Genomic DNA, 23,558 nt, shown 5'->3' with positions numbered 1-23,558 from the left:
CATGTGCAAATCTATGAGCTGGGATTAGTATCCACTTTCCAGGCTCTCTCAGTGAAAGACATGATTTTTCCTTCACGTTGTAATGTTTTCCCCGAGCCCGGTGGCAACAGAGCCCCTGCAGGAGTAATCCGGAGGCCAGAGCCAGCTGATACTACACACTGGGCTGCTGTTTGGCTCTCCGCACTCACCTTTCACTTGAGTCCTTTTGCAACTTAATGTGTAAGACCTGAGGTCATTTTTCCCATTCTGCACTGTGGCGTCAGTGTCAGCATGTTGGGGTGTGCGCTGGGACCAGGGCTGGACTCGCCACCTGGCATAGCGGGCATTTCCCGGTGGGCCCCGCACCCTCGGGGGGCCCTATTTTCAGAAATGTGAAAAATATATATTTTTTTTACATTTCTGAAAATGGGGGCCCACGAGGGTGCAGGGCCCACCGGTGAATCAGTTCTGCGGCGCTAATTATGAGGGGCCCCTTTAAGCCAAAAGTGCCTGGGCCCTATTTCTCCCCCAGTCCAGCCCTGGCTGGGACTATTATATGGGTGGGGAAGAAGTGGAGTGTTAATAGAACAATTCATGGCATAGTGTCCCCACTCAAACATTCAGCCTACGCACAGGGAACCACACACAGCCACACTCCCAAAACAGTTACACATGCTTCAGCTGCACACAGTCTAATGGTGTGATCTGGCCCAGGAGGTATACGGGTAGAGTGACTAGTGCTCAGCGTAAATGATTTGTGAGGCATTACACGTTGCCTACACCCAGCCCCATTATGGCACAGCAGGTATTACAGCTCAAGACTAATAACGTCACCTACCTTACCCCCCCCCCACCCCCTGTCATAACCTGCTCTGTTTTCTCCTGTAATGGGATACGAAATTACCCTAAAACCTTTCAAAAACATATTTTCATAGTTTCAGTGTGGGACATTCACATAGGCTACACATCAGTTTCTTCATGTCATGTTTCCATTACCAGATGTTTTCAATTTGCCCCTGATTTAGAGGGGAGGTTTGTGCTCAATACATGGTTATGCATTCAGAAGTGATACATTATTGCTGTATACACTATTTTATGCCATAATACAGTGTGGTGTGTATGCTGTAAATTGCAATACAGTACTTTTCAATAATAACCAACTGATGTTGAAATAATTTATTTTCATGGCGTAGAAAGAAACATGTTTGTGGCGTTAATAGCTGGGCTGATAGTGGTTATTTGCTGTTTGACAAACCACACTGAGATTTTTACTCTCCAAGAAACATTAGAGTGTGCCTGTTTGTTTTTGTAGTAGGCTGTGAATAATACTGAATATGGACCTGCAGTTTTATGAACACAGCTTTACATCATTAGGCCTATGTTCCGTGCCTTTTTCCGTGCTAATTCATTAGATACATTTTTCATAGACTATTTACCTATTTTGTTGTTACATTGCCAACAACCTCATCTACTTGATCAAATCTGATAGGGACATGGATGTACTAGTTGAGTGAATCTGCCACTGGTTCCAGCTGTACTGCCAACACGACAATATCAGCTAGGTGTGATGAAGGTGAAGATATGTCTGTAACACGTTTTCACAGACAGCAGGTTTATTACACATAACATTATTAATATACTAAACATTATGCATTTTAAGGTCAAAAATAATTTCATAATTTCACTACTTTCTTAGTTCTAAAAATAGTGTTTGTGATGTTTAGATCAGCGAAAGTGCGGAAGGGGATTAGTCATGCGTACTGTTTCATGGCATGGACGCGAGGGAGCATCAGTCAACCGCCTCCTCCTGTGGTTGTGCCTAACCTTGCTGTGACACCTCCTCTGAAACAGACATGGCACACCCAAGACAGGACCATATGGCTCAGGCTAACGTGGGAGGATTTAACAAGTGGATGTCATCTCAACCATAAATTAAATTTGGTCAGTTTTTGAACCTGCATTGCTCATTGCTCATTGTGGGAGGACCCCATTTTTTACAGACCACAAAGTTGGAGAAGATTCTCAGGTCTCTGTGGATGACAAGAAACTGATTTGTAGAGAAGGGGCCCAGACCTCTACACAGGACTAAGAGGAACCAAGTGTTTTTAGTTTATCCCACTAAATGGCTTCCATGTGTGTGAGATAAGAACTCATTCATCAATGGTTCCTGAATTGATACATACTTTCAATGTTCTTGTAACACAACTTAAAAAAATGGCATGTAACGGCGCAAGTTACTTTGATAGCAACCAGTAATCTCAGTACGAAATGTGTCCAAGCTCAGTCAGTCAACCACCTAACCGTCACTAATTGCTTCTGACTAACACTTGCAAGGGAAAACTCCTCCTGCTTGACGGACTGCTCTACACCCCCCCCCCCACCAGGAGAGGTTGTGATATTCGAGCATCTCATGCACAGGCTGCCTCACACACTGCTCCCTGGCCCCCGTGAGCCCGCCGGGTTTAAAAGAGACTGCCAGCCTCCTGTTGGCTTAGTCAGCCTACTGGCCAGTGCATACTTCACATCAGGGGACTTTGGAGAACTGCTGCTCAGTCATCACAAAGGAAGATTTTTGGAATACAAGGCCAAGTGGGGGGAGCAAGCAGCACGGGCTGCTAAGCCTACTGTTCTTGCACTGGCAAACAAGGGCCAGTCTGATATAATGAGAAGAATGCGTCTATCACAGGGACTAGTGACTGTTTGTCTTTTTTCCATGTTGAATTGTGTGGCATATGGGTACACGGGGGATATTGACGTCAATTATGCTGAGTCATATTACAATGACATTTCAGAAGATGAGCAATCAGATGGTAAGATGCATTTTTCTGTCATACCTTCTTTCTGATGCAAAATGTAAAATAACTTGAATGCAAAAGCATTTGCGTTCATAAAGTAAAAACTGAAGTAAAACTGGCGGACCAATTTCCCATTACATAATGACCAGTTTCTTCAAAAATAAAATAAAAACACATTATATTCACTTTTATGGATATGGTGTGGCCAATGCTTTGCTTTGGTTCTCAAAGACAAGACTGTGTAAAGCGAAAGCAACCGCTGTGTCCCTCTGTCATCTCAGCAGCAGCAGTGGCTCCCAGTCCCACGGCTGCCCCGTGCGCTTCGCGGGACCTGAGCAGGTGGGACAAGCTCTTCATCATGCTGGAGGACTCCCACATGAGGCAGAACATGCTGCTGCAGCAGGTGGACGACATGGTCCGGGTGCAGCTCCGCTCCCTGAGGGACGAGATGAGGCACCTGGTGTCCTCCTCCGAGAGCAGCAGCAAGGCCTGCTGCACCAGAGCTCTGGAGGAGGGCATCACCTGCTGCACAGCCCTGAGCAAGAGGATGAGCCAAGGCTTCGAGCAGACCCAGCGACAGCTCCGAGAGGCCGAGGAGAGGTGCCAGATGCAGAACAACACCACACTCCAACTGCTGCGGGATATACAAAGGACTCAGGCCGCGTGCCTGTCGAAGCTGGAGAGTGGCTACGGGCGAGGGACGGCTCTTCAAGTTCCCATAAAGACAGTGGTGCCCACGCGTATCAAGGAGCAGCATGCAACACCAGCAGGAGGAACCAAGATGGAGATAACTCTCCTCGCCATCGCGTCAGACCTCCAGAGGGTCCAGGCACAGTTGGCTGCACTTCAGCGTTCATTAGTCTCTCATTAGATGCACAGAAAATGTAAAAATTATGAAGCTCTGCTTATCACAATAATTGTGACCAAATGAAAGGCTGAAATTGTAGTTCATGTTAGCAGTGACATTTCATGCTTTAAAATTGTTATTTTTGTTTTGTCTGTATTTCCTTCTTCATGCTGTGAGTAAGCCCTGCTCTTCCCAATGCCCACTATAAATGACTTTGCCACTGTAAAGCCTGACATGCCAATGGCCTTGAGCTCATTCGCAGTCTCTGGGTTAAAGCGAGACAGAGATACAGATCAAAACAGTACTGTTCCCCTGTCGCACAAAAGAGAATCCTCAAGAGCTCCAGATTCTTCTAAAAATGCGATCTTCAATGAACTGTTGGTGATGCATCTCGGATGGCAGAGACATGGAACATGATGAAGTGAAAGCCCAACTGGGAAACTCCAACTCCCATTGTCATTGTGACACAGCACTCCACAGCACACAAGTGTTCACTGCACGCTGCACACAACGAAATTGCATTTATGCTTCACCTGTGAAAGGGGGCAGCCCCCAATGGTGCCCCAATGATCAGTGTAGGACAGTGGATGCACTCCCGCTGCACATGTATTGGCCTCTCTGTGTGTCGATAGGCAACAACTAAACCTGTCGGATGGGCTGGCCAACTGGGGGCACGCTGTACCTGAAGGTGGCCCAGTTTTGCTTGGGCGGGAACAAGGAAGTCATACATGGCCTAGAAAGATGCAGACCTACTTTTGGCCTTTACGAACAGGCAAGATGAGGGGAATGGATGTTTGGGGCCGGGATGTCCTGGATGTTTGGGGCCTGGATGTTCTTGATGTCCACGATTCAGAAGATCTCTCAGAGTGCAAAGGAGGAAGTCATGTCAGGATCATAAAGATGTGATTATTGGTTAGAGTGTCTCAGAAATGTCACTATGGCAGTGCTGCTGAACATGCTGATAGTTTTCCACCAAATACTATATGGGACACATGTGTGTCTTTATGTGTCTTTGTAGACCACATATCTATGTGTCTTTGTAGAACACATGTCCTATGTGAGCCAGTTGAATATATGATACAAAATATTTTCTTTATTTAATTCAGAGCCCTTTACATTCACAGTTATTCATTCTTAAACATCACCTTATGTATGTTGTAGTGGAAAATCTTAACAAGAGCTTGAACATCTCTTAGGGCGCAGGGTACTATTTTATATAGGCTACAACAAATGTTTTCAGATTTGCACCTATATGCTCATGTTTTAAGGCCTAAAGTAGCACATAAAAGAAGACCTAAGGGGCTGTTTATGTGGTAACACAAAGCATCCTTGATTATTTGTTTATGAAAATAGCCAAACCTAAATGATATTTGCAAATAAAGTCTATACAACGTAAAACGCCTCTGATGTCTAATTCCTACCGTAAGTACATTTAAATTGTGTTTTTCCAACATTTTCAACTTATATGATTAAGATGAAGTTACAGTTGGGCCTTTCAGACATGCCATACTATTAACATGCGTAGAGTTAATCAAAAACAGACAGTCTTTCCACATTCCCTCAGCTGTTTATATGCCATTTTAATGGTTGCCCTGCCCATTATAGAATTGTTGTTTGCCATACTGTGAATTATGTTGCCTGTGGAAGTCTAGCCACAAGGCCAGTGAAAAGACAGCCGTCGCTGTCTGTCCTGACCACTTTGGCGTCAGGCTTAGAGATACACCCATATGTTTACGATGAAATGTTTATGGTGATGAAAAGTGTTCCAATTGTGTGAAACCAGGCTTTTGACCACTGTCTTATCCCCATGATCCCCTGACTGAATGACCATTCTTTTGGTTTATACCCCACTGCATACCAGATTGCTTCGTGTCAACAAGGTAGGCCGCCTTATAATGTCATTTCAAACAAGTAGAGTGAAAGAGACATTTGTGTACAGTCCACAGTGTGGTGATATGAGTATACCATGCATGTAATGAGAGCTCTGTTGCCCCTTAGAGGAAGGCATTGGTAGTGACTGTCTCTGGGCCTAGACCGCTATCCTAAAATGCCGGCTACGCTGAGCTGTGGCCTGTTCACAAGAATGGTGAACAGGCTGAGCTGCCCAAATGGAGACTGTCCAAAGAAATCACACAGACTTTACCTAATAATAATAATAATAATAATAATAATAATAATAACAATAATAATGACAATGATAATAATAGTAATAATAATAATAACAGTAATAATAGGCCTAATAATAATAATAGGCCTAAAAAGAAGAGGAAGAGTGTTTTTATTTTGTATTGCATAATAGGCTATTGCATTTCTATTGCACATTTACAAACAGCAGGGCGGCATTCCTTCACAAAAGAGAAAGAAAATAATAATTTAAAAAAAGCAAAAGCAAAAATGACAGAGTGTTTAAGAAAGCATAAAAACCTAATGATAGGCCTAATAAAATTGCATGCAGAAACCATAGGCCTACACACTCAATAGAATAGGGACAAAAATGATCCAAATGCATAAGGGAAATCAGCTTGGCAGACTGCCAATTGAAATCAAATATTATTTTCACAGACCACCAGAATTAGCTATTTCATAATCTAACAGAAAACAACTGAACTGTTGCTGCTTTGTAGGAGGAGGGGCTTCCTGGACAGGGATCTTTCTACTCAGAACTTCTTCAGCATAGTCCTGTGACACGTAGCCTATTAGAACATTTGAACAGAGGAATTTGTGTGCTTCTTCTCCTTGGCCTCAAAGAACCAAGCGATTATCGAGGGATGGGCAGTGTGTTTCGTCAGTTTTTCTGCAACATGTAGAAAGAAAGGAAGTCGAGGCAAATCCAAGACACTACTTACGCCATTGTTGCAGTAACGTTTGCAAACTATGCATTCCCTTTAGTTTATTTACAAAGAAGGCAGATGACAGCGATAACAATCACTTTGACACTTTGTGTCTGACCTCGGCGACCCACCCAAGACCAACTACAGTCGATTGAGAATGGGGAAAGGAGTATGCTCCCGGAGGCAGAGGAAAATATTTCAGTCCTTTTTACTCATTACGGTCATATGTGGAAGTATGTACGCATTTATGATATCATACGAGCTGCACAAGCAGCTAAAAAAGACGGAGGCGATGGCTCTGAAGTACCAGCAACACCAGGAATCGTTGTCGGCTCAACTTCAAGGTAAAACTGAATAACAACACATCGTGCACGGACGGCATACGTCACACCCAAATGATGGAACTGATGATAAGTTGCTCGTGTGTGTCATCTGTTGCAAGTGGTAGAAGTTCAACGTCCGGACTGAAATGAAGATGCAAGTTCCTCTTGCATGAAAATGCTGCAGAACCTTTATTTAAGAAATTGCATTAAAGAAAAGAGTAGGCCTAAAGAACAAAAATGCTGGGAAGACAAAGGTTTTAGACTCAAGTTTAGTAGGCCTAGATATAGGCCTACAGAACTCATAATAGTGAAACTTCTAGAATTGGGCAGTTGAGCTTACCAGACAGGGACAACAGCACCGGAGATATCACCATATTGTGGTATTTCTGCTGTTTGTGTTGTGCACATTCTCTCTCTCTCTCTCTCTCTCTCTCTCTCTCTCTCTCTCTCTCTCTCTCTCTCTCTCTCTCTCTCTCTCTCTCTCTCTCTCTCACACACACACCCCTCTCTCTCACACACACACACACACTCACCCCCCCTCTCTCTCTCACACACACACACACACACACACACACACACACACACACACACACACACACACACACACGCACACTCACCCTCTCTCACACACACACACACACACACACACACACACACACACACACACACACACACACACACACACACACACACACACACACACACACAGCATCACATAATTGTCCCTTTTATGAATTAAAGAAATATACACGCACACACCACCCACTCAAAAAATGAAGCATGCACTTGCATTAGTTTCAAGCATATTAATAAAATGCTGCACATTTGTTTGGCCTGCTTTTTGTCTGTCAGTGGTGTATGAGCACAGGTCCAGGCTGGAGAAATCACTGCAGAAGGAGAGGATGGAGCACAAAAAGGCCAAAGATGGTAAAGAACAGACAGCCCTATACCGCCAGTCACATCGACCTAGCTGAATGCCATTAGTAGTTTCTTTTTGTAGAGAATCTAGTCATTTACAGTTACAAGGAAGAAGTCAGATAGTTGTTTGGCAAATGTCACAAAATAACCTTGCCGTGTCTTTTTGTTATCATCACAGATCATCTTGTATTGAAGCTTGAGTCTGAACAGTTACTGAACAAAGAAAAGGTTTGTAAACTATTTGTACCACTGATATTACATAATGCATTTTGTTGAGTGCCTCCTCCAGTGTTCAGAGGACAGCAGAGGTGTTTTCATTTACATTTCTTCATATCTTCAACAGCAAGAATCAACCAACCGCCTCAGCGCTTTGCAGGCACAACATCAGTTATTAAAGGTAATCTGAGTTGAGGTAGGACAGAAGTTTTTTGTTTGGTTCATTATTTTTGTCCATCCATTTACATTGCATCATTGTGCTATTTGTCACCTACACAAGAGTCAACACGATGACTTGAAGAGGCAGTACTATGAACTACAGGAACAGCATCAAAACCAAGGGGAGACCCATGAGCGAGCGTTGGACGAGCACAGAGAACAAATTGACCATCTCCAGCGCACTAAAGAGATAGAGATCTCCAGACTCAAAGGTAGTGTTATTTATTTTTTTCAACTTTGTTTACACAGGACAGTGAAGACTGGGACAGGAAATGAGGGAGAGAGAGAGAGAGAGAGAGAGAGAGAGAGAGAGAGAGAGAGAGAGAGACCCCCCCCCCTTTTTAAAACACCTCAACATTGGAAACTGGAAAAGTTCACTTCTTAAATGTTGCCCCCTTGTCTAGTTAGCATTTTGTACTTTGAGCCGTAATATTGATATTTGCTCAACCACACCATTTGCTTGTTACATTGCAAGTGTAAAGAAATCAAAACACATTATGTACACACACTTCATATGGTCTTGAATGAATTGTACTCCCTGACAAGCATACACCATAGGAGGAACATATTTGTGCAGTTCTGTCAGTATTGCCTGTAGAACAGGGGTGGGGAACCTATGTCTCGAGGCCATTCACGGCCCTTGAGCTGTTTTTGCAGGCCCCTGAAATAATTTTAATGTTATTTAGCCTCACATGAAATATGACATATTTTGTAAATCTTAGAAATTACATTTGCAATACGATTAAGTTATATTCAGAGGACATAGAGAAGGTGGGATCTGTTTTAAAGGTGGCTGCCTTAAATATAGGCCTAAAGTGCAGGGGGAAATCTGGTTTGTGTTCATAGTACGGCCCTCGGAGGAGTTTTACAGCCCTTGGAAGGATTTGAAGTTGCCCCTCGAATGAAAAAGGTTCCCCACCCCTGTAGACGGATTGAAAGAAGCAGGGTTACAGCATAACATCAGTGTGACAGGAGGATTGTTGTACAATATGCAATGGGAATGTTATAAGGCTAAACATACTGTATATGGCTATAAAAACACACAAAAAACCTCAAGAACTCCATGTGATGTGTTGTATTGTATGTCTTGTATTTATTGCAGAGAATGTGTACAACCTGAAGGAGGAGAACCGGCAGCTGAGGAAAGCACATCAGGAAATCCGCACACAGCTACTGGATGTGCGGGTCAGGCATTATACATGGATAGCAGTGCTGATTCAAAACACTCAATAACTATCATATTATAATGCAATTGCCATCTTAATATAGATTTTTATTTAAATGTGAATAGGAACCTTAACAAATGATTCTGTCAGCTAGTACAGTGGTTCTCAACCTTTTTTGAACAGACGCTCCCTTGACCTCATCACAGGCCTCCCAATGACCCCTTGACCCCATCATAAGCCTGCCAACACCCCCCCTTCATTTTGAAAAATAAAATGGACTAATGTCCCCCAATAAGAACTAAGCCCCGCCCCTACTCAGCTGTACCCTTCTCAACGCCCCCAGGGGCTTTAGCGTCCCCGTTGCCAAACGCTAGGGTAGTAGTAGAAGACACATTTATATACACACTATATCAGTGGTTCTCAACTGGAATAGTCTTGTGACCCACAATTTCCCGTGGTCAATATGTTGTGACCCAAACTGCGTGTCGCACTGTCAGATTCTTCCAATAACGGTAAAAAAATATTACCATGCATTTCATAATATGCATTATTATTTGCATTGTATGCTGATATGCTGATATACAATGGGTCTTATGAAGTAGTGGAGAGGAAGAGGCCTATTAACCATGTTTCACTCTGTCTTCGACATCATAGTCATTTTTAGTGCATTGCATCACAGCTCTGCGACCCACAAAGGAACCCTCCGCGACCCACTTTTGGGTCCCGACCCACCAGTTGAGAATCACTGCACTATATCATTCGAACATTATTGTGAACATTATAGAAAGGGATGCTGAAACTGTTTTCATGTGATTGTTTTTCTTCAGATGAGCCATGTGTTTGCTATTATCCTATATTAATATTATCCTATATTAATACCTGATTTTTTTTTCTCACAATGCAGCAACAACACACAAACTTAAGGACTGCAAATGATCAACTTAAAGTCACTGTAGATGACAACAGGAATGCACTCGCCGTGGCAAAGGTGATGGGGTACCTTTGACAGAACTGAGAGATGATGAGGCATGTCTGTACTGTACGACTGAGGAATGAGAGCTGCTTTATTGATTCTGTCTGCATGACTTTTTTCAAACCACGTAACACTGAATACAGTTCTGTAGCCATGCTGAACTGTTGAGAATGTTTTTGCATAGACTCTAGAATATGGAATGCTAACCTTATGTTCTGTCTCCTTACTTACTAAACCTGAGTCATGTATGTTAGCTTAGAAATGTGAAGCACTTGTCCAATCAAAGGTCATCGCCTCCTTTTTCCTCTGCAGCTTTCTTTATTCCTTTGTCATTTATTAGAAGTGAAGATTTTGAAGAGACAGATCTGAGATGGGGCTCAGTTGGTACTGTAGGAAGCCCATGGATTGGTAGGTTTTCAAAAGCATTCAAAACTACTGTTCACTGAAAGGCAGTTTCTCCCCCATTCCCCTATGTAGTTAGGAAGGCTCTTTCATCATCTTTTTTTTTTTTTAAAGAAAGGATTGCAACATTGACAGGAGTGCATGAGACTGCTCATCATTAACCACTGGTGCCACACATAGCAGGTGTACCGAACTGAAATGGCTTACTGCATGCTGTTCAGGACAAAGTAAACCCACAGCCCCATTACATGCAAAACGTCCCACTTATGGTACACAGCAGCACAATAGGAACTTAAAAGCTATGGCTGGCCTCTGAGTATGTTCTGTTTGTTTTTTGTTACTGCTCCATTATCACTCCATTTGCTGTATATGTCAATTGCTGAAAAAAGTCATTTGCAAATTGTGATGTATTAGGATCATTGATGTAACATGAATCTTTCACACCCTCACTCTGGGATGTCCTCCTTCATGTAAGGAAATGTAGGATCTGTTTTAAACTAACTTGTGGTCTACGACATTCGTCCGGAAGACACAAGTGTATTAGCCATTTGAATCATGCTCATTATCTCTTTTTAAAAACATTTGTAGGTATCTGCATGTGTGTGTGAATGTCCATGTCTACTCAGCCTCATCACTAGCCTCAGGTGTCTGGTGTTGCATGCTCTGCTTGGTGTGTTCTGGGTGTATCAGGTGTTTTTAAAGTTCATGCTGCATTTTGAACTCAGCTTCAGGTGGAGGAGCTGCAACGTCTCAAAGGAGACACCACCCACAGGGATAGCGTGACTGTGGCACACAGCTACAGAGCAGAGAGGGCCCAGAGCAGTGCTCCAGAAGCAGCCAAGATAAAGCCCAGCCCTCATCCCCAGCCAGGGCACACCACCGCACAGGAACAAACTCCCGTATGAACTCTTAAGTACTTCTTTAACCCTTTAGCGCAGAGCCTATGTAATAACCTTACTGTCCCCAAAATTGTAATATGCAATTGTAATCTGTTACTTAAAGGGGTATGCCACTATTTTGGGGCTTAATACAGTTAAAATCGTTGGCTGGGGTTTATATAGGTGGTAAAGTGTCTTATTTTTCATGTAAGCCGTTGTCTTGTTTTGAGACAAGTTAAAAGAGGGAGCATGTCGCTAAGCTAGTGAAAGTCAATGGATCCGTGTAGCATGTAGCAATGCTACATGGATGCATTGACTTTCACTAGCTTAGCGACATACTCCCTCTTTTAACTTGTCTTAAAGCAAGACAACGCTTCACATGAAAAATAAGACACTTTACCACCTATATAAACCCCAGCCAACGATTTTAACTGTATTAAGCCCCAAAATAGTGGCATACCCCTTTAAGCCTCTCTGCACTGTTATAGCAATTTTGTTATGATGTAGTTGAGCATTTTCAGCAAATAGTGAATAGTCCTGCCGGTGACCCCATCACACTACACTACACTAAAGATCCAGTTCAGATTTGCTTTCCTGGGGTGCATTTCTCGAAAGCGTAATTGTTAGCCAGTTAGCAACTTGGGGTAGCTGCCAATGGGGAATTGCATTGCAAACTACAAAGCATGTAGTTTGCCAACTATGGTTTTGAGAAATGCCCCCCCCTGATTTTGTTTTCTGGCTGTTAAGTTGTGGAATCTGTTGCAGTATTTAAATAATTTAGAGTACACAAGGCTTTTGAAGAATTGTGATAGTCCAGTACTTCATGTAAATTCCATAATTTAACTGCTTGTACAGGAACTGTGTTAATCGAAAAGATGTTAATATTTGTCTCCTGTACCAGATAATCAGTGAGAGGCAGAAGGTGGCCTCTGAAATTTCTCATCATACAGATGTGGTGGACGTTCAGCCTGACATAAAACAGACAGAGGGACCAAAACAGGCCACGATTGTTCCTGCAAAGGAAGAGGCAAAAGAGCCAAAGATTTCAGAGCCCCGTGTAAAGACAAGTTTTCAGCACTGGCGTAGTCGGCTGGAGCACAATGTGTTGGATGGGGATGCTGGCAAGGAGCTGCTATACTCTCACGAGGAGGAGAAGAGGAGAGACGGTCCCGGCAGACAGAAGAGGCAGCCAGAGATCTTAAATCCAGACATACTTCTTGGTAATGGAGAGAGAGTTGGTCAAAAAGAGATTCTTTATTTTCAAATGGAATAGATAAACTAGACATATGAAAATGTTTTCCCCCTTCCAGACGACTTGCATGTACACCGCAAGAGCAAAAAGGAGGCTGACGACATTCACATACCTGTTGAGGTTAGGATATTTACTGTTTCTTAAGATATTCAAAACTCCAATGTGTCTCTGTATGTGTAAAAGAAAAGTGAGTTGTTTCACCTTTGACCGATTGCAAAATGAGTAATCTTGAATTTCATAAGAATTGCCTCAGAATGTTTGCCATGGAGGGTGCGGGGCACTTCAATCTTCCATTTGCTTTGTATTTCACCCCTCTAGGACCTGAAGGATGAGGTGCTGAATCCTGCTGGGGATCCAAACAACCAAGGAGAGGATGAATTTGAAGTGGTAGGACAGCAGCCACAGCAGGTCAAGCTTGCACGACTGGATGAGGTGGCCCACCGGCCAACCAGCAGCCACGAGAGAGTGGCACAGGAGGAACAGCTGGTGGTGAGAGCAGCTTGCCACCCACCCTCCCGCTACACTAGTGGTTCTCAACCTTTTTTGAACAAACGCCCCCTTGACATCATCATAAGCCTCCCAACACCCCCTTGACCTCATCATAAGCCTGCCAATGCCTCCCTTAGTATTGACAAACAAAATGGATCAATGCCCCCCCTCAATGGGAACTAAGCCCCGCCACACCGTAGCTGCATCCTTCTCAACGACCCCCTAGGGCTCCCCAATGGCGCTGTAGCGCCCTCGTTGAGAAACACTACGCTACGCTAAGGGACCCCCTCTCATGGATAACCCCCTTAGTACTAAGGGCAAACAGAGGATGTGACAGGGTTTCTTGGCTGCAGCTCAGACTGGCTCTAGGGATTGGCAGACATGCCTCAGGCTGGAAAATGGTGGTTGGCATGGAAGAAGGGAGTTGCTTTTTTTGTAGATGTTGTATATTTCATGGGTTCCTCTTGTGCCTTTATTGTGGATATGATGGGGAGGATTGTGACAGGAAGTGAGTGGGAGAGAGAGACTGGATAGGCTTGGGAAATGACCCAGGCTGGACTTGAACCTGGGTCCACATGAGCAGAGGTGTCAAAAGTAAAAGTAAAAGTATATTAAAAAAACACAGTTTCCTTCCAACACAAGAAACTTATCTGAGTTACCAGTAGACCCGTGTGCTTGTCTTACGATCAGCTAACTCTGCACTGGCTGGATCAAGTTTGTGCTGGGTCCTTGTTAGATTTTCAGTGTTTTTCAGTAACAACACAGTCTATCTATCTCATTAGGTACAATGAAGTAAATGGTGTAACAGCTATGTAATGCTATGTGCTAGTGTTGTAATTACACCATAAATTTACTTTTACTTTTGACACCTCTGCACATGAGCAATTTACCTGGCCATGGTTTTCAAGTCAAGTCAAGTCGGCTTTATTGTCAATTTCTTTATATGCGCTGGTCATACCAAGAATTGAAATCACGTTTCTTACCTTTGTGCACTATATCATGATGCTCCACTGCACCCAGAATACTTTCATTTAAATCGTTTGAAGGACTGAGGCCTGTAACTGTTTTATGCACATTTGTGGAAAAGAAGGAGTAGTGTATAATGAACAATACTATCCTTATCCTTAGAGGAGTGGGCTGCTTGGTGGATCACAGAGTTGTGTGTTTGTTTTCACTATCAGATGGCAGGAAGCCCTAACCAGCAAGAGGAGAATCTGGACGACCAGTACGAAGAGCCAGAGGAAGAGGTAAAGGCTTAGTAGTTATCCAGGAACATGTGCTAGATCACCATGGTTTTAAACATCTTCTCAGCTGACAGAACACGAAAGAGTAGAAGGCATCTTCTTCTTCTTTCCCATAGGCTGGGGATGACATTCTGGAGGAGAAACAGGAAAAAGATGAAGACGGAGAAAATGAAGAAGATCCATACAGTGAGGAAAATGCAGAACAAGTTAGTAGAGAAGAATACTAGAGTGGTGTGCACGTTAACAGCCATATACAATGAATACACAAACAATTATTAAGTTATCAGATTTTTTTTGATGATACATATGGTTGACTAAAATTTCTCAACAAAGGTTTTGGTTACATTTTTGTCCAGGGGGCATGGAATGAAGACATCCAAGATAAAGAGCATAATAATGAAGAAGATTATAAAGAGGATGTGGAAATAGTGGAGGACCCCGGAGGGCCTGGGGAAATCCACACAATCAGAAGAGCAGAGATGTAAAACTGACTAAATAAAAAAAATACTTTTAAATAAAAGTGTTGGTTTTTATTTTTTAAAGATTTACTTGTATTTCTGTCATGCTGTAATAGTTTTATTTGACTGGTAGGCAGGGGTCTCAAACTCAAATTGACCGAGCTGAGGTCCAAAATCGAAATATGGAACACATTTCCGGGCCAAACTCAATATTTACCTGAAAAATGGACTAAAATTGTGTGTGCATGCACTCCAAACTCATAGTTAAACTTCACACATGCAATCTTTCCCATCATGTTTGGTGGTTCAAATGTGCCTGCACATATTGTGTTACACATGAGAGTGAGCTGTTTCATTGGCCTGGGTCCACTCATGTTCCTTTGACATACCAAATTTCATGTTCAAGTCTTGTTACACTATACAATTATGAAGTGTGTGGGCCAACTGTAATACACCTTTGAAATGATCTCGCGGGCCAAATAAGATGACTGTGGGCCAGATTTGGTCCCCGGGCATGAGTTTGACATCCCTGGGCTATGTCATAAACTCAAAAGTTACTTTTTTAAAACAACTGAGCTAAGTGTTAGAATATAAAAAATGTGCTTCAACACATTGCATTTGGGATGTGCTTATGAATCTTCCAATAATGTAAAACGCAACGGGCAGTCATGGGTAAGCAGTTAGGGCGTCAGACTTGCAGACCAGAGGTTGCCACTGTGACGGAGGTCATCTTGCACCTGTTCACCCCCCTCGGGGATCGAACGTGCGACCTCGTCAACTACAACGGTCCGGCAATGGGAGACACAGTACGATACCCCTGGGCCAAGAGACTAGTCTCTCGGCCCAACGGCACGAGACTGTATGAGGCTATCGGAGGGAGGTTTACCAACGTTCCACGCCAACTCTATGCTAGTTAGCCTCCGTTACACTCTCCCCCTTAAACCTCACTCCCATCCCGGGTCAGCGGCACCACTGTGACGGAGGTCATCTTGCACCTGTTCACCCCCCTCTGGGATCGAACGTGCGACCTCGTCAACTACAACAGTCCAGCAATGGGAGACATAGTACGATACCGCTGGGCCAAGAGACTAGTCTCTCGGCCCAACGGCACGAGACTGAGGCTATCGGAGGGAGGTTTTTACCAACGTTCCACGCCAACTCTGTGCTAGTTAGCCTCCGTTACACTCTCCCCCTTAAACCTCACTCCCATCCGGGTCACGGCACCACTGTGACGGAGGTCATCTTGCACCTGTTCACCCCCCTCGGGGATCGAACGTGCGACCTCGTCAACTACAACGGTCCGGCAATGGGAGACACAGTACGATACCGCTGGGCCAAGAGACTAGTCTCTCGGCCCAACGGCACGAGACTGTATGAGGCTATCGGAGGGAGGTTTACCAACGTTCCACGCCAACTCTATGCTAGTTAGCCTCCGTTACACTTATGAATCTTCCAATAATGTAAAACGCAAAATAAGTTATTATTAGTTAGCACCTGGTTGAAACATCTCCCAGAGTGAAAATGTACACATTAGCAGAAACCACCCTATGGAAAACAAAGTAGCGTGCAAGGTTTTTTTTCTGCAGAATTACAGTGTTTTGACAGCATTGTGTGTTAAAGTGCAGTATGCTTATTTGTGTGATATCTTTGCCCAAAACGCAGCATTCACTGCACTAATGCAGCAGTTCTGTCTTCCGCTGTTCACAAATCTGTTCTAAAACACATCTCTATTCATAGCTTAATAGAAAACAATTTCTCTATTATGATTTGTCTTTTCTTTCTATTTCTAGGCCTAGCATTGATTTTTGTGTTGTATAAAAGGAATTTTCCTCGACAATGCAAGATTCTAAAATAACATTCTATAGAGCTCCACATTCTTCAGAATGTTCATTGTTCAAACTTAGTTTGAAAGTGAAGATTGTGGACACCCCTGGAAAGGTGCAGGACAAAGGCTGACAGTAATTTTAGAGTGAGAACTCCACTCTTAAATCATTGATCAATCTTTCCATTGTCAAACATTCTGTTGAAACCAGTCAGTATCATTTCTCCAAAAAGGAAAATGTATAGTGTTGTGTATTTTGTCACAATCAACAACACAGTATTTTGTAAACATTGAATATAAATAAAATAGAAGTAGAATCCTAGACCTTTGCAACTGCCGAGCCTGTTGGGGGCAGCAGTGCCGCAAGCAGCATTGACTCTTAACAAGCAATCTACACAAAGAAGGCGAATGCTGATGTTTCCGTCTTCCTTCTTCAACTAGAAGAGAAAACACTGCTGAACAACAAACACGAAGCCATTATTTCGAGTATATTGTTAACGTTTTTGTGGCATTCATAAGGAAGTTGGAAAAGGTAACATTTTTTTGTGCGTTCAGTAACATTTTTTCGGATGTGCTTCAAGAAAAAAAATCTCGATAAACATTGAAGCTATTAGTTACCAATGGCAAACCAGCTAGCCAAGCGTATTGGCCTTCTATGAGACAGTTATAGCTGGCTAATTGCCTTGCTAACTTGCTTTAAATAGCAGAGAGGGCGCATTATATTTCTGCACTTCAGCTACTTGCGGACTGATGTGTGTCAAGCGCTCTGATTACGGTCACATTTGTCGACTTTTCAGCACTGTAAAATGCTCACAGCGTGATTAACAGAGCGTTACTGTTAGCTAATAGCGGAAACACTGTATCCATATACGTCATATATTTTGCTACCGATAAACCAGAAGATAAGGTGACACGGTGTATTTATACATGTGTATACATGTTCCTCTTCAGTACTATGATGCAAGTCCAACCTGTACGCGTATGTCGTTAAGCTGAAAAGTTTCAAACACATGACATGGCTATTTTCATTTGTCAACATGAAGTGGTCCCTTAAGGTAAAATATGATCTGTGTAGAACTAGTCTATCGAAATAAATGGTGGCTGTAGCGGGCAGCACTGGGCGACTGAGTGTACCTCATTTAATTGATCCAGGAAGATCGGCAATATAGCAATATTTGTAACGCAAGGTTTTTAGGACGTCACGGCCAGCTTGCCATCCTGTCAAAGACTGTTCGGTGATGATAAGTGCCCTTCGTCTGGTTCGCAGGGTGTTCCGAGGCCCAAGGACACGGCTGCTGTTAGGAAGTAGTGGCCTACTTTCCTTGCTCGTTTTCACAAGGGGTAGGCCCTCCATTGAGGATGACAATGGAAGAGATGAAGAATGAAGCTGAGACGAACTCAATGGTCTCCATGACATTATACGCAGTCATGTACCCAGTTTTCAATGAGGTAATGATTGACTGGTCACAGTGTAAACATCACCGTCTACTGCACATCCATCTGTCTGTGTATGCATAGTGTATACATGTTTGCATTAGTGTTACAATATTTGCCAAGATCTAGTCTAATTTTTCACTGTTTGTTTATGTTTTCATTGCCTATGTTGCGATGCACCTGACTCGAGAAAACACATTTAATGCATGGTGGTGACTTTTGGAAGTAAAGAATTTTAGTGTAGCCCTGATTTGTATTACATAAATATTGCAAGATAAAGCAAATTGCATGGTCATATCACCTCAAGTAACCTAAACATAGAGAATGATCATTTTTGTCATCCCCCTCCAGTGCACCTCTGATAACATTTGTATGAACATGGCTAATGTGCATGTCCTCTATAAATTGTTTTCCTTTTCAGTTGGAGAGGATAGATTTATCAGCAGCACAAACACTAAGGGCAGCATTCATTAAGGTGAGTTTTTTTCAATTACTCTTGATCAGACAACAACAATGAAACAACATCAACATTGTAAAGTCAAGTTTTGTCTGAGACAGGGCAATTTGTTTTATTTTTTCACGTGGTGTTTTTATGTTTCCAACATAGGCTGAGAAAGAGAACCCAGGTCTCACTCAGGACATAATCGTGAAGATCTTGGAAAAGAAGAACGTGGAAATAAACTTCACAGAGTCTTTGCTTCGCATGGCTGCAGATGACGTGGAAGGTGGGAATAATCCAGAGCTTTTCAAATCATTGATGTCTTGTTTTCCATAAGGAAGAATTGAAAATGACCTTAAAATCAACTGATGCTTGGAATACTTTGGTAATACTTTGGAGGTCTCAAGCTCATGACATCATTCTTTTGTATATTGCTATATTCTGAGTCAAATTTTAATTTATTGGCTAAATATACAATTGAAGCTATTGCTTGTTAACTATTGGATAATATGTACTATTTGCATGATGTAAAATATATTTATGTTTTTTTATTTTTTTAAATGTTGTAATATATTTGTTGGTTTGTTTATTCTTTATATTTAATGGTTGCTTCCACTAATACATTGCAGGAGGTTGTCAGTCCATTCTCCATAGTGGCCATATCCGTAGGACAAACTAAGTGTTTTCAAGGGAAAACACAGTACCGGTACTTGTTCAGTACATGATGTTTAGTTTGACTGTGTGAGTTGAGGTTAATTTGGCACTGATTGGGTGGTATTACCTGCAAACTGATGTCACTGTTAATTACTAATGTTTACATGCCAATCAAGAATTACATCATAGGTTTTTTTTCACAACTGCCACATTCGTTTTGACCACAGTTTCCAATGCGTCTGATTTTTACAGACTATAAGAGAAATACATTTTGTCATGTTCAGACCTAAGGTTAGCCAATTAGCCACCATGCTTTTTACACAAATTGATGCATGTTGGTTAGATTGGCAACACTCTTCGACAAGGTCTGTATGGATGTTTTGCGCACAGAGAACGCTGTTCCTTTGACATTTGTACCCGACAGTGTTCTTGATGAAATGTTTCTACTGAAAACTCTGCTGTAGATTTGTCCCTGTACTGAAGATCTTTGTGTCACACAAGCAACCTCTCTGAACTATTGTTTTGGTATAATCATATTCATGGTGAGGGACTTCCTTTTGTCTTTTATTACAGAATATATGATTGAGAGACAGGAGCAGGAATTTAAAGACCTGAATGATAAGGCCAGGGCACTGAAACAGATCCTAAGCAAGATCCCAGATGAGATCAACGATCGTGTGCGTTTCCTACAGACCATAAAGTAAGTGGATTGACACAAATATTCAGACTATTTGATCAAGTTCGCCTCTTCCCACACCCATAAGATTATAAAGCTCTGCTCTTGTCTGTCTGTATGTGCCTCAAGCTCTCACATAACCCATCAAGATTGCATATGTATAACATAAGATGGCCTTTACCCACCCTGTTATTAGACATTTGGACTCTATGATTAGTTTTGATTATCTGGGGGTTATCAACTCATAAGGCTATATAAATTGCTGCCATTTCTTAGGCTGTGTAAAATGTTAATCAGAAAAAGTTTTATTGGCCAAATGCTTGCACGTACAAGGAATACGCTCTAATAACTGATAACTAATAACTGATCAAATAGGATAACATTTCTGTATTATAAGAAATAATTTAAGCAAGGTTTATCAGTGTCTGTGTGTGGAGGTGTGGTTGTGTCTGTTTCTAGGAGTTAGCTTGACCTGCCATCTCTTCTCTCTCCATCTACAGAGACATTGCAAGTGCTATAAAGGAACTCCTGGACACAGTGAATAATGTGTTTAAGAAATATCAGTATCAAAACCGCCGGGTAGGTTCAATATCATGTGCACACGTATGCATACACTCACAGTTCTGCTGCATCATAGAAAACTAACATGTGTCAGTTGTTCATTCACCTTCCTTGCTGTGCGTAGTAGAAGAACAGAATATCAGCTGCGTGTTTTCCTGAAAAGCATAGTTGTACCATCAGAAAAATGTATTACAAGTTTTACAAAAAATATTTACCATCAGATTCTGAATTATCTGGCCAAGCACACTTTCATGAACTCTTAACAGTAGCAAATAGTTTACAGTCACAGAGCAAAGAACAATGCACACCAAATATGTAAAGACATCTCATACTACGGATAATAATGGCTAAGCGGTTAGGGGTCAGACTGGTAGCCCAAAGGTTGGTGGTTCGACTCCTGACCCGACAGGTTGGTGGGGGGAGTAATGAACCAGTGCAATTTCGTTGTGTGCAGTATGCACTTGTGTGCTCTGAAGTGCTATGTCACAATGACATTGGGAGTTTAGAGTTTCCCTGGTGGGCTTTCACTTTTTTACTTCATACTGCCCATCTGTCAGGAGAAAGTTGTAAATGTGATGCAAATAGGGGAAATCTGCATTTGTGTGCAAGTAGATTAGATTAGATTACATTAGATTAGATTAGATTGTATGTTAGGAACTTGAGCAAAATGTTTGAAGTTGTAAAATGACACCACAGGACTTTACAAGATGACTACATTAGAGATCTTGGCAGTAGAATAAGGCCAATGTGAAGCATGTGTGTTTGTAGGTCTCAGCTTTGTAATGAGTACTAATAATTGTTTACTTTGACCTTCACAGGCACTTGAACACCAAAAGAAAGAGTTTGTGAAGTATTCCAAAAGCTTCAGTGACACCCTGAAAACGTACTTCAAAGATGGAAAGTAAGTGTCCCAGTGAATGTGTGCTTCTCTTTTGTGCGTGTCTGAACATCTGTTGGCATTCATGTTATGTGTGCTGTCAATATCTTAATCTTCATTGAAGATTCCTGCCTCTCAATTTTTTGTTTGTTTGTGTAGAAAGATTAATACACATCATCTGACTTGCCTGAAGGATCCCCTTCTACTGTGATGAAAATGCTGCGATACACGTTACCTAACCCCTCCATCAATACACCAGACATGTATCAGCTGTTCATTCACTTTCCATGCTGTGCATAGTAGAAGAATACCAGATCAGCCGCATGTTTTCAGCATCACATTATTAATTCCAGAAAGCATAGCGCCAGAGATTCTTTAATAGAGATATGCCAACATAATAGGTTTCTATGGGCACCTAACACGACCAGGTTCCGGTCTGCCTAAAGGGCCGTGTCATAATGGTCCTACAATGAATAGAACAGTCCTTAGGTCTGCCTAGGTCTGCCTAAGGGGGGCCATAATAGAACCAGGAAACAATGGGCCAATGGAACCTCTCTCTCTCTACTCTCTCTGATAGCGCCTAGAGATATAGACGCCCCTAGTGGCAACATGTGATGCGAAGTGAGGAGGGGGGGGATGGGGTGTAGCCCACAGGCCAGACCATTCATTTTGAATTACTTAGTAATCCATGAATGCTCTGATTACGCGTTTCTGGGGAGGGTTTTCACTCGGTTTTCAGATGACCAGTGTTACCGGCCAATAAGTGAACGCACTTGGGAGCATAATAACATACGTCATGAACGTCAACTGTCAGCGATTGGTCAGAGCTCATTTCAAACCAGAGCTGAGCTCACTTCTCCCACCATAGTGCTCCAGGGCACCAAGGATCCACACCTAAAATTAATTACGAAGTAAATCATGTAGTCTGGTACAACCAGGTGGGGTGGGTGGTGTCTAGGCTTTTGATGCTCCTACGATTGGCCAACAAATGTGCAAGTGCGTCTTATGTGGTACTTGTGGAGCTGCTGCTGCTGCTGGTTATAGTCCTATCCTGTTGCATGCAGAGGAGTTTGAGGGAAAGACTTTTTTGCTTGTCCCCTGCCAATGACGTTTAGAAACCTACCTACTGTTGATGTGGGTCTGGCACGGCTAGTCTATAAAAGGAACCCTATTTCAGGCACTCCCGGAAAGAAGTCTTTCAAAGTGCCATGAGCAGATACATAATAAACAAAGGGTTTGTGAAAATGCACAATAGATGTCTCAGTCATATATTATAGGAAACTTTATTATGGTAATTATGTATGTACTTTGTCCACATCTGACAGAACAACAAACAGAAATGACTGATTCGTGTCTTTATGTTTTTTGTGTGTTTTTTTGTCTTTCAGGGCAATAAACGTCTTTATGAGTGCCAACAGGCTCATCCACCAAACTAACTTGATACTTCAGACCTTCAAAACTGTGGCCTAGCAGGCCGGGGCCTAGAGATGTGACCGTCATGTGGCGATATGGGCACCTAGAAATGTAAAATACATTGTTTCTTTTTTTCAAAGTATAATTTATAAGCCTAGCCTCAGTTGAGAAAGTTGAGGTAAGGCATTAAAAGACAATTTAAAAATATATATATTAATTTACTTTTAGCTTCCTTATCATGAGTTCACCACTGAGACAGCTTCACTACCTTTTACTTTTAATATTGTTCCAATCAAATGAAAGCCAAAAGACTTTGCGCCTTAAAAGTGTCATGCAACATTCCTTATACAAAGTGTAAATATTGGTATTCTGTCTGAAGTTCTGACATAAGGAAGAGAACTAGGTGGGAGTAATGTATTTAACATAAACTTGGTTGCAAATGTTCAATAAATAGTTTCCAAATGTTCAAATTTTTAAACGTGTCCATTGGTTAATGATTTTTAATGATTTCTTTGTCTGCGTTCACATTCGGCTGAAAAATAAGAATACTTGGTCTTCAGGGTTTTGCAGGAATATCTATGAAGCTTGAGCGTGCAGGTTTCCCTACCCGTGCTGCCCCTGTCTTGTACCCCATTGGGCCCTATGATAAGACCCAAGCAGACCTCTCTGTGAGGCAGCGGGTTTGCAATTTG

General features: G+C 42.3%; 3 protein-coding genes across 5 annotated transcripts; all 3 read left to right on the top strand.

Moving 5' to 3' along the window:
- The first annotated feature begins 2,970 nt into the window (after nt 1-2,970).
- On the top strand, nt 2,971-4,230 carry ptx3b (pentraxin 3, long b). The gene has a single exon (XM_063219908.1). It carries the CDS (start codon nt 2,971-2,973, stop codon nt 3,643-3,645), a length of 675 nt encoding a protein of 224 aa, XP_063075978.1. The 3' UTR covers nt 3,646-4,230.
- Nucleotides 4,231-6,291: 2,061 nt separating this feature from the next.
- On the top strand, nt 6,292-15,031 carry golim4b (golgi integral membrane protein 4b). 3 transcript variants are annotated; one of them, XM_063218888.1, is made up of 14 exons: nt 6,292-6,796; nt 7,628-7,702; nt 7,872-7,921; nt 8,037-8,090; nt 8,190-8,340; nt 9,231-9,307; nt 10,199-10,282; nt 11,395-11,568; nt 12,449-12,767; nt 12,858-12,919; nt 13,118-13,288; nt 14,470-14,535; nt 14,649-14,738; nt 14,889-15,031. In XM_063218888.1, the coding sequence occupies exons 1-14, from the start codon at nt 6,610-6,612 to the stop codon at nt 15,015-15,017; spliced, it is 1,689 nt and encodes a 562-aa protein (XP_063074958.1). In that variant the 5' UTR covers nt 6,292-6,609; the 3' UTR covers nt 15,018-15,031. The 3 variants fall into 3 exon arrangements, with proteins under 3 accessions (XP_063074958.1, XP_063074957.1, XP_063074956.1); XM_063218887.1 differs by having other exon boundaries at nt 9,231-9,313; nt 11,401-11,568; XM_063218886.1 differs by having other exon boundaries at nt 9,231-9,313.
- A 2,115-nt stretch (nt 15,032-17,146) lies between these two features.
- pdcd10b (programmed cell death 10b) lies at nt 17,147-23,344 on the top strand. The gene is made up of 8 exons (XM_063218885.1): nt 17,147-17,344; nt 18,080-18,261; nt 18,668-18,721; nt 18,854-18,971; nt 19,913-20,039; nt 20,516-20,594; nt 21,395-21,477; nt 22,842-23,344. The coding sequence occupies exons 2-8, from the start codon at nt 18,172-18,174 to the stop codon at nt 22,921-22,923; spliced, it is 633 nt and encodes a 210-aa protein (XP_063074955.1). The 5' UTR covers nt 17,147-17,344; nt 18,080-18,171; the 3' UTR covers nt 22,924-23,344.
- Nucleotides 23,345-23,558: the final 214 nt, after the last annotated feature.

Source organism: Engraulis encrasicolus, chromosome 16 (assembly GCF_034702125.1).
Source record: "Engraulis encrasicolus isolate BLACKSEA-1 chromosome 16, IST_EnEncr_1.0, whole genome shotgun sequence".
In the NCBI taxonomy this organism is placed as follows: domain Eukaryota; kingdom Metazoa; phylum Chordata; class Actinopteri; order Clupeiformes; family Engraulidae; genus Engraulis; species Engraulis encrasicolus.
Note: the sequence above shows the minus strand (reverse complement) of the source record. Positions and strands in the feature narration are given on the sequence as shown.

Coding starts and splice junctions, on each gene's coding strand:
- ptx3b (XM_063219908.1), top strand. CDS start 2,971: ATGGTGTGGCCAATGCTTTGCTTTGGTTCTCAAAGACAAGACTGTGTA.
- golim4b (XM_063218886.1), top strand. CDS start 6,610: ATGGGGAAAGGAGTATGCTCCCGGAGGCAGAGGAAAATATTTCAGTCC. Junction 10,283..11,394: donor ATGCACTCGCCGTGGCAAAG/GTGATGGGGTAC, acceptor TTTTGAACTCAG/CTTCAGGTGGAGGAGCTGCA. Junction 13,289..14,469: donor CACAGGAGGAACAGCTGGTG/GTGAGAGCAGCT, acceptor TTTCACTATCAG/ATGGCAGGAAGCCCTAACCA.
- pdcd10b (XM_063218885.1), top strand. CDS start 18,172: ATGACAATGGAAGAGATGAAGAATGAAGCTGAGACGAACTCAATGGTC. Junction 18,262..18,667: donor TGTACCCAGTTTTCAATGAG/GTAATGATTGAC, acceptor TTTCCTTTTCAG/TTGGAGAGGATAGATTTATC. Junction 20,040..20,515: donor CGTTTCCTACAGACCATAAA/GTAAGTGGATTG, acceptor CTCCATCTACAG/AGACATTGCAAGTGCTATAA.